The sequence below is a fragment of the Mauremys mutica genome, chromosome 4 (genome assembly GCF_020497125.1).
Source record: "Mauremys mutica isolate MM-2020 ecotype Southern chromosome 4, ASM2049712v1, whole genome shotgun sequence".
Taxonomy (NCBI): Eukaryota; Metazoa; Chordata; order Testudines; family Geoemydidae; genus Mauremys; species Mauremys mutica.
This window is the reverse complement of record NC_059075.1, coordinates 41,541,034-41,551,625: the sequence shown is the minus strand read 5'-3', so window position 1 is coordinate 41,551,625 and position 10,592 is coordinate 41,541,034. Positions and strand designations below refer to the sequence as shown.

General features: G+C 46.7%; 1 protein-coding gene across 11 annotated transcripts in view; it reads right to left on the bottom strand.

Annotated features, from left to right (window-relative positions):
• Nucleotides 1–9,090: 9,090 nt before the first annotated feature.
• The window catches only part of ANGEL1 (angel homolog 1), a 351,420-nt gene continuing 349,918 nt past the window's right edge, over nucleotides 9,091–10,592 (bottom strand). For all 11 annotated transcript variants that reach the window (XM_045012135.1, XM_045012146.1, XM_045012134.1 and 8 more), the window contains one exon: nucleotides 9,091–9,592. In XM_045012135.1, the coding sequence (XP_044868070.1) occupies nucleotides 9,432–9,592 (161 nt within the window). In that variant the 3' untranslated portion in view covers nucleotides 9,091–9,431. The remainder of the gene's footprint in view (nucleotides 9,593–10,592) is intronic.

The window sequence follows — 10,592 nt, the reverse complement described above, 5'->3', positions numbered from 1 at the left end:
CTGCCTCCGATTTCATTGTTGTTGATCAATAAAACCAGAGCCCAGGTGCTGTTTAAACTTCTAGTCTGGCTATAGGGTGAGGCTAACTCTCTGGAGCAGACATGCATCAAAAGGGAATAAATACAGGTGGCTTTCATAGGGAAGCAGAAAGAACCCTAGACCATCCCCCCTCATTCATCTTCTGGGTTGGTCAATATGCCCATGCTAGCCAAAGCCTACTCAGAGCAGGGATGAAATACGTGGTGTTCTAGCACCAGAGGAAAGGAGCTGAGCAACTAGGCTCTTTTCATACTGCTAATCAAGCTGAGGCAAACTTCAAGGTGATGTGGTGGTCCAAAGGCTGCTGTGGCCTGGAAGCAGAACTCTCCTCCTGTGGGTAAAACAGGTCTTTCTTCAGCCAGACAGCCATCCTCACGAGATCAGCAGGTACTGACCAAACTTAGAGTTCTCACGGTCAAGGCTCTCTAAAGCATATGTCCTCACCAACTCAGTCTCTCTGGTGATTCTTTCTTAAAGCACAGAGTAGCCTAATAAGGCAGCTGCAAAATGGTCCCTTCCCCCTGAGGGAGGAATCAACTTTATTTAATATGTCTTATACAAAGTGTATTGCTTAACTATAGAGAGCTGAGTAACAGCAATACATGAGCACAAAGCTGTTAATAAGAAGGCTTACAGCTGGAACATGAGTGAAAGATAAGGAGATACTGCATGGGGTCCTCCTGCTTGGTGTCCAGCAGGACAAGATGGAACTTGAGGTGGTCCTTCTGAGCTGAAATAAGCTCTGCATCAACAAGGAAGCCTTACTACAATATTAAAAAGTAATGGTAACAAGCCCCCTGCCATGTAATGGCTGTATCCTTCATCCCTCAGGTGCTCTTACCATAAGCCTTCTGGCCCATGCTTCTAGCATAGGAAGGGTTTATAGCTAGACCCCTGCATGGGTATAAAATTTGTATCCACAAGCATGGTCTGCGGATATCTACATCTACGGAGTTGCGGGGCTCTGTTTATAGCAAGCTCACCAGCAAACAGCACTTGCCTCTTGTGCTGAATGGAACTACTACAGCATTCCCTCTCCCCCATCACAACTAAATTCAGGATTTGCAAGATCTTAGGAGAAAAGGCCTTTCAAAAGCAGAGCTGGAGCTGCTGTAAATGCCATCTATAGTGCCATTTCACCTCATGCTGCCAATACCCATTCCTCTTTGTGAAACACCCCCCCCCCCACACACACACACATCTCTTTGCAGCTGTTACTAATGATATTAACTGATGTTCAAGTCCTTAACACCCAGCCATGCAGGATAGGTCAGGCTGAATGTTAGTTTATAGAGAAGAAAAACAAGGAAGAAGCTTGCTCAAGGCTATACAGCTGGGATTAAAACATGGGCAGTCTTAGTCCACATCATACTGTCCTTCAACCACTGACCCCCTCCCAGCTCACAAGTTGCTGCTACTACTACTAGTTCCTAGCTTCACTGCTGCAGTTCTAGGGTTCTCACTCAATTTCACACCAATGTACTTGGCCATGAAGGAAAAGCCTTTTCTGTATGGAGGAAAGGATCTGCACAGTTCTAGGGTTCTCTTCCCAGGTTACAGCAAACAAAGAACTCAAGCCAGTCAAACTAAGAGCTGATTAAAATCAAGACCAGCAGCCCCCACCTCAGATAAGCCAGGGGCTGCAAGCTGCCATCCCTCTCCTGCACCCCTAGAGACCTATAAACCCCTATCCCAGTAAAACAAAACTTTAAAAGGTAACTGCCTAATCCAGTAGGCACAATCACCACTTCTGAACTTCTTTAAAATGGTTTCACCTTGGTAAGAAGTTTCCTGCACCAGATTCTAAATAAGTTTATTGAAAGCATTGTTCTGTCCCCAAAATATACCTGCAGGAGAGGGAGGGTAGCGCTGAGTAATGGCTGCTCACTAAAACCCATGGTGCAAGCATGCAGGCAGAGACTGAGGTCCTGGCTGCATGCATCTCTGGCCTCCAAGTCATCGTCTGCCTCTAGGTCCCCCTCCACATCCTCGTCCAAGATTTCTTCCTCCTGGCTCGGTCCACTCTCGACTGGCACACGAGCCAGTGAAGTAGCCACAGGGGCCTTCGTAGTGGGGTCGCCACAGAGTATTGCGTCCAGCTCTTTGTAGAACTGTCAGCTTGTGGGTGCAGCACCAGAGCGTCGGTTTGCCTCCTGCACCTTGTGGTAAGTGTTCTGCAGCTCCTTCACGTTGACCCTACATTGCAATATGTCCCGGTCATGGCCCCTTTTTATCATGCATCATGAAATCTGTCCATTAGTAGAATTCCTATGGGTGGCGCACAGCTGGGACTGCACAGCCTTCTCTCCCCAAATGCTGATGAGGTCCAGCAGCTCGGCCTTGCTCCAAGCGGGGGACCGTTTAGTGCGTGGAGCAGACATGATGACCTGGAAAGATGTGCTGAGACCACTGCACACATCACTGAGCAAATCGGAAGGGGACTTTCAAATTTGCAAAGGAATTTACAGGGTGGGGATGATGGTTGGTCACCTGAGGGCAGGGCAGTAGAGTTCAAACCAATGACCAGAGAGGTGAAAGGCATTGTGGGAGACCTCCCAGAGGCCAATCGCAGTGCTGTAATTGCTACAGTGTCTACACTGGCACCGCAGCGCTGTATCCCCAGCGCAGAAAGCTGTATGCCTCTTGGGGTGTTTTTTTTTAAAAGTGCTACAGTGGCACAGTTTCTGCATACTAAGTGGCTTGGCCCCTCAGGAATTACAGCACAGAAAGCTGCTTTACTGTGCAGAAACTTGCCAGGGTAGACAGGGCCTTAGTTAAACTATTTTTTTTAAAAAGGCCTTTCCTAAGGTAAAATTAGTCAGCCATAGCAGAAATCTAGAGAAAGAGAGTCAAGGGGAACTAGAAGTAATCTGTGTTGTCTCCACTATGTCAGGAAAAGGCTATGGAGAACATGCTCTTGCAGCAGCAAGTGTGTCTGTCATGGAAACTATTACCTGTCCCAATATTTTTCATGTGTGTGTCATTTCCTTTTGTTTCCAGAGTTCCTTCGCATTTGCTCACCGCTTTACATTCCTCTTTTCCTCTTGACAAAGAAATCAAGTATGGGGTTTAGAGTTGTTACAATATTTGCTTGTAGACATGGCCCTGATATCTCTGAGTACCTTAAGAGACTCTTATTATGCCAATAACCTAGGAACTTCTTATGAACCCAAAAGCAGCAAAGAGTCCTGTGGCACCTTATAGACTAACAGACGTATTGGAGCATGAGCTTTCATGGGTCAATACCCACTTCGTCGGATGCAATGGGTATTGACCCATGAAAGCTCATGCTCCAATACGTCTATTAGTCTATAAGGTGCAACAGGACTCTTTGCTGCTTTTACAGATCCAGACTAACACGGCTACCCCTCTGATTATGAACCCAAGAACACTCCCACAATTTCTAACTGCTTAAATCCAGTTGCTGCAGAACACACCACTGTCCTGACAGGACCTGGCAGTCCTGTCAACACCTGTGAAAGCTAACGCCAGGCCAGATTCCTAAAAGAAGAGGGATAGAGAATGAAAGATCCAAGCACAAGCCAGAGCTCATTTAATAGTTCAAAATTTCTCTCCTTTTCCTTTTATATTGTCTGTCTCTCTCTTTCAAAAGTAATGTGATCGTGGCAGCTGGTTTGGAAGGCATATCATTTACTAAATGGTGAAGGGATAAGAGACTTGGGTTTTTGGGGAGGTGAAAGAATCCAGCTCTGAACATGTCCCATATTTTGATGGTAAGAGTATGCTAAAAGCTGCTGTACAATCTAAATTGTCATCTAGCAAATGCAGTCAGCCACCATAAACATGCCTCCCTGGCCACGATGGTTTCCTGCAGACGAACTAGCTCATAACAAGCAACATGCACACTCACTCAAAACTCTCTAGTCTTCAGAGATAAAAGGGCCCTGAGACTCTTCAGCACTACAGACCATCAGAGGACGACAGCAGAACTCTCTTGATCCCCTCACCATTTACTCCCTCCCTATCACTTTCAGCAAATAAAAGATATTCTTACCCTTCTACTTCCTCCCATAGTTTTGTTTCCATAGTTTGGATTCCAGGCCCATTCATAATCCAGCAAAAAACTATGCAGAGCAAGTGTTAGCGTTGTCTGGTTAAGCATTTGGGTCTGGAAGTGCTTCAGTTAAGGACATATATGCAACCTTAATCATGTGCTGCTGCAAACTACTCATTATGATATAATCTTTAATTATCTCCCCACATGCTATTCTCAGATAATACCATATTATGCTATTCCCCCCACCCACATCTATATATGTTATGTCTTCTAGTGACATTATAGATATTTAATACATGTTTTATACACATCCAGAATCCATACTTTTTAAATTGAATTTCCAAGTTTTTCTCCCCTCCCCCCTCACTTATAGGGAGTGGTGAAGAATAAAAGCCATCCAGAATCTGCTACAATTTGGCGGGGACCCCAATAGAATACTGTCCAACCTATGGTGCACACTCAGTGAGGCTCCTACAAAGTCCTCTCTCCCCTGTGTATTGTAGGTGACTCCATGTGAAAGTCAAACTCTGGGGGGGAGGGGACAGAAAATCTGCAGCTCCCTTGACACTTTAATATGCAGTGAATGAAACAGGGCTCAACCCACCTCATTCAACATACCTAATCTTCTTTCCAAGTATTGGTGATTTTTTTTAAAAAAAGGTTCATTTGTACTGCAACTGCAAAGTGATATTTTCAGCAGAACACACAAAAGCATTTCTCAAGGAGGGTTACTTCTATGCCAAATTTCAAACTTTCTACCTTCAGCCATTTCAGCATTAGAGCTATACAAAGAAGGCTGCACAAGAACACACCTTTTTGCCTCAAAATTTAAAAAGTCCACGTTGGGTTGTGACCAGCTTTAGAAACAGTACAGTGTGATTAATGTTTTTTTTTAATAAAAAAGTAATAAACTGTTTAAATAGTTGGTTAGATTCTTGTATCAGTTACACTGGTTAAAATCTGGATTTCCAGAGTTCATTGAAGTCAATGGAATTACTCCATATATATACTTGCGTAACTTAACTATTAGACTCTAAACCAGTGTCTTTGAAGTTAAGCTCTGCAATCTTAGCTTTAGCTGTGATTACCCAATACTTTGCACTTAGTTGCATTAGTTTTGAATGCCCAAGTACCAACTTTCAGTCTTTCCCCTTTTGTGCGTTTCCAGCCTGTGAATATGTTAGTGCAGAGTGGGCTACTTTCAGTCTCAGGCTCACCTAGAACCTTGAGCCAATCAGGCATAGGAATAGAAGCTCACAGGCAAAGGGTTATATGGATTTGTTTGTTTGTGAATACAGAAACCCCCGTTATAAAGAAGTTAAAATACAAGTATTACAGCAATTAATGCAATCGTTAGATGGGAACTTTTGCACAATGACATTTACCCCACCAAACAATGCCACCACAAAACCAATATAAGTTGGGGAAAGAGGTACTTTATAAATATACAAGAATGACTGCAACTATGGCCTAGACCAGTGGTTCTCAAACATTTGTAGTGGTGACCCCTTCCACACAGCAAGCCTGTGAGTGTGACCCCCTTATAACTAAAACTACTATTTTTTTTTAAATATTTAACATTATTATAAATGCTGGAGGTGAAGCAGGGTTTGGGGGTGGAGGCTGACAGCTGCAACCCCCTGAGGAGTCACGACCCCTGTTTGAGAACCCCTGGCCTAGACCCACAAAGGGACTTAAGCTTGTTGCAACACTTAACTTTTAGGCACCTAGAAAATCACTGGAACAATGGGATCCACAAACCCTGAGTCAGGCACCATATACAATGAATAGGGAGTGAGACACCTAAGAATTGATCCTCAAAAGCCAGCAAGCTACTGCCAGGAGCTGCCTAAGGCAGCCAATGGGAGATGCTGATGAGGAAGGTGTGTCCTAAGCACTTCCCCTCTCACAGAGTTTGGCACCTAAATCCCAGCTGCAGGGAGGCACCTAGCTCTCTCTGCCTGTAATCCACAGCTGGGAACCCCCTCTCCTGAAGTCAGGCAGCCTAGGTGCCTAAGCTGTTTCTTGTGAGAATGAGTTAAGTGAGTATCTAACTCTGCAAAAAACAGACAGGGAGGGAAAGGGAAAGAGGAGGAGGTTGGCAGCCCCAGACTCACTTGTAACTTTTAGCCCAGTGGTCAGGGTACTGACCTGGGATGTGGCAGACCCTGGTTCAATTTCCTCCTCCTGTCAGAGATCTTCCACCTCTCAGGTAAGTGCTATGGCCTCTGGACTATGGAATGCTTCTCAGTCTCTCTGGCCCAATTCTTATTTAATTAAAGTAGACTGGCTTCAATCAGAGAGATTGGGATATTCTGATGTGAGGCTGTGGCTACATTTAGCACTTCAAAGCACTGCCGCGGTAGCGCTGCCACGGCAGCGCTTTGAAGCGCTAAGTGTAGTCAAAGCACCAGCGCTGGGAGAGAGCTCTCCCAGCGCTGTCCGTACTCCACCTCCCTGTGGGGAATAACGGACAGCGCTGGGAGCCGCGCTCCCAGCGCTGTCCGTTATTCCCCACAGGGAGGTGGAGTACGGACAGCGCTGTTGCAGCGCTGCAATTTGCAGCGCTGGAGAGGGTGTGTTTTCACACCCTGCTGCAGCGCTGCAAATTTGTAAGTGTAGCCAAGCCCTAAGGGTATGGCTACACTTGCAGCCCTACAGCGCTGCCGCGGGAGCACTCCCGCGGCAGCGCTTTGAAGTGCGAGTGTGGTCGCGGCACCAGCACTGGGAGAGAGCTCTCCCAGCGCTGCAGGTACTCCACCTCCCCGTGGGGATTAGCTTGCAGTGCTGGGAGCCGTGCTCCCAGCGCTGGGGCAGTGTTTACACTGGCGCTTTACAGCGCTGTAACTTGCTGCGCTCACGGGGGTGTTTTTTCACACCCCTAAGCGAGAAAGTTGCAGCGCTGTAAAGCGCCAGTGTAGCCAAGGCCAATGAGGCAGTAGTTCACATGCCCAGTGGCAGAAACAGGCACCTGGGAAATTTTTTCAATGGAAGTTTAAGCACTGAGTGTAGGCAGCAGCTGAGTGGGGGCATTATGAACTGCAGTGGTGCCTAAAACTGGGACTCAAGTGCCTAAGTCCTTTTGTGGATCTGCCCCTACAATCCTACTTCCCCACAACAGATTTTTGGACAGCACGCACACAAATGGACCATACAATCCTACTCACCCACTTCCCACATCAGGATAAAAATGGGTCTAGTCACCCACAGGTAGGCAGACATCACTCCCAACAGAATGGGGTGAGAGGAAAAGGACATACAAGTACAGTTCTCTCTTACCCCACTGTAAAGATAACATGGCAGCCCAAAAACGGAGGTCTGGCTGAGCTGCTGAGACAACCTGAAGGTTGGACATAGGCTCTAGGAACCAGCAATAGCCTCTCCTACTTTCAGAAGACAGGTTCGTGGGTTGAGCTCCCTTTAGTTTTAGAAGCTGTTTTAGAACAGCCCAAATGAGCTATGCCAGAATGGCATCACGGGTTTGGGCTTTTGGTGGCCTGTTTGATGTGAATGCCTAGTTTACACAGATTATCAGCTAGGCCTAACCTCTCCCCACTTCTTGCCATGACCCTTGCACAGCTAACACCCTACCCTACCCCACCCCTCTTCCACACAGCTAGCTAACAAAATCTCATGGTTCAACCGAAGTGTAACCAGGCCCCTAAGGGGAGGGGGTTCTGCCCTCAGGAGCCCCAGCAGCCACTTTTACATGCATTTTTTCTGAAATTATAAAATTTTATTTTTCAAATAAGATGTTTAAGAAAATAAGAATTAAAACACTGAAACCTCTCCAATGCATTATTCAAAACAATCCAGTTAAAGTTATTTCAAGCTTCTCACCCTCCTTCCCCAGAAAACCTGGCTAAGATAGTCTCAGCCCCTGAAGTGGAGTTTAAGGGTGGAGAACTCTTCTGCTAACATTCTTCTCATAACTCATTGATAAATACTGAGCACCAACAGACAGGTCATGCAGAGGAATCTGACCTGCAGGGTCCAGCATCAAAAAAACCGCAAAAGAACGAGCCACTGCTGACCAGGGAATATATCAAAAACTCACATGACAATAAGGCTACAATGGGATCCAAGAACTGAAGTTTTGGCTTCAAACCACAGACAGAGGAGCAGCTCCTATCAGCTCACCTCTCTTTACAGGGTAGACTCCAGAACAGAGCAATAATATGCACACACAACAACATGTTTGGCCAGGAGGACATCTGATCTGTCCTGAGCCTTGACTACTACATTTTGCAGACCAGTGAAGTGCCTACTAAAAGGAAGAGGAAGTAGCTATTCCTCCAATTCCTCTGGCACCCTTCTCTCTTTAGCATTGTTCTGGGACAAACTATGACCACAGCCCGTCAGCACTCTCACATTCTTATCAGTCCAGATCTGTCCACTGTTTCTCTTGCATGAAACCCCTAGGAAGGGCCTTGGCAAATCCTTCTCTATCACATATAGGTGCCAAGAGAGGTACTAGGAACTGTTCTGAGATGGTCAGTAAGGCAGTGAGGGAGCCTTTCCAAGGATCTCAGATTTCTGCTGTGGCAATTCCAGGGCTTTCTATGATGGTTCTGAAGAACCAGTACCTCCATATCATGCTGATCCTTGTGTCAGACCTTATTGGTACATTGGTCTCATAACAATAGAAAGCTCCCTACAGAAAGTTACTGAAACTTCAAACTCTCACTCTGCTGATGTGTGTGCTGGGTGCAGACCTGGGTGAATGAGACAGAAACTCTCTTTAGGTATCCCTAGGTAAAGGCTACTTCAATTCCATTTCCAAGCAATCATCAAGCCCAGTCCTGTCTTAAGTTACAGGTGGCACAACGGATGGTTGGGTGAATCCAAAGGGAATGCATTCCATACACCGTTGCTGGGAAATTAAAAAGAATCACCATTTTGGTGTGGCAGATGATGATTGGGAGCACCGCCTGCTGTTTGGCAGCAAGCAGCCAACTAAAAAAAAAAAAGCCCATAGGAGTCGCAAAACTGCACCTGCTCTTTCCCAGATCACTGAGGAGCGACACACAGAGACAAGTAAATAAGCGGAAGTCATGTTGATTCCTGCAGTGTAAGACCATCACAGCTACAATGTCTGCCAGATGTAGCAGAACCAAATAGGTAAGGAAGTTAATTTCCCAGGTCCCTTTAAGAGATAGTGCAGCCAGAGAACAACTGGGCATCAGCCAGTAATGGAGTCCCATGGAGTAGCAATGCAGGGAAGGTCTCAACCTCTCTGGGCCCCTCATGCTCCTGTTACATGGGGGGTGCAGGGGAAATGGAAAGGAAGTTTCCTGTGAGCCAACTGAGGCTCTGAATGCACAATTTCTGTATTCTGCATTCAGTCCAGCTCAACCCACATGATCCCCATCTCTCAGGCACTGGAGATCTCCAAGCCAAAGCTAGCCAGTAGGCAGAGGTGATCAGATGAGCAAAAGGGATTGGGTAAGCCATTTGCCAACCACAGGACATCTTCGGAGAGCAGGGAGAGGCGGCCAAGCAGCTTCAGAGCTCCATCTCGATATAGCCTGCGACCTGGCAAGGGAACAGGAAGGACATGTCAGATGGAGACTGGGGCTTCATGCTCAAACTCTTGCACAGACACAGGGCAGCTAGGATATGCTGCAGTCAGGGAAGCAAGGGTGTGTCCACACAGATACTCTATACAAAACAACATGTCCCTCTTCATGCCTGGATACTATAGCAACAAGCACCCTAGACTGCTACTGATATATGAATTCATGCTCTGGCACACACAGGAGCTGCAAACACACACTGCAGTCATCATGCAGCTGCTCATAGGGAAGCTCTTGCTAGTTGCACTCAAATTCCCCAAGGTGAATTTGGGCTTCTACATGAATAGACTTGTGTACCATTGGCTATGAAACTGGTGTGCCTTAACCATGTCAGCCCAATGAGCCATTGGCTCAGGGGAAACAAAATTTGACTTGTGGAGACTCTTCGCACTCTACTCCCACCCATCCCCAAAGAGCCGCTGAGCTGATCTGGGCCTCAGAGGGAGTGGGAGCTGATGCAGTTACTTGTAGAACCTCATCAACTCAATTCCTTCTTCAAACAGTGTGACTCTTGCACGGGGTATCACTGGGAGGTGAAGTGAGGTGCCTCCTACAGATGGACTATGCTGCCTCGAAGGATACAAACTACAAGGCCAGAGGAGCCCAGATCTCAATGCCAACCGCCTGGTGGGGCTGTTCCAGAGCATATGCTAGGTGAACTCACAGCAAAGTGTTGGGCAACAAGAAAGTAACATTCCATTCGACTTTGATTTTGCCTTAAAAACTATGGCCAGGTCAGGCAGAACTATTGTATCTCTTCAATAGCATGAAATAGAGATCGTCACCCCAGCTGGGGAGGACAGCATTTCCCCACAGTACATCACTCAGCCCCTACTGGGCACAGATCCCTGGAAATTGCATGCTGCCACACCCAGCGGCCCACTCCTGCCATGGTGGAGACACATTGCCCACCATGATGAGCTCCATTTTGCTGTACCACACAGCTCCCTCCTAGTATG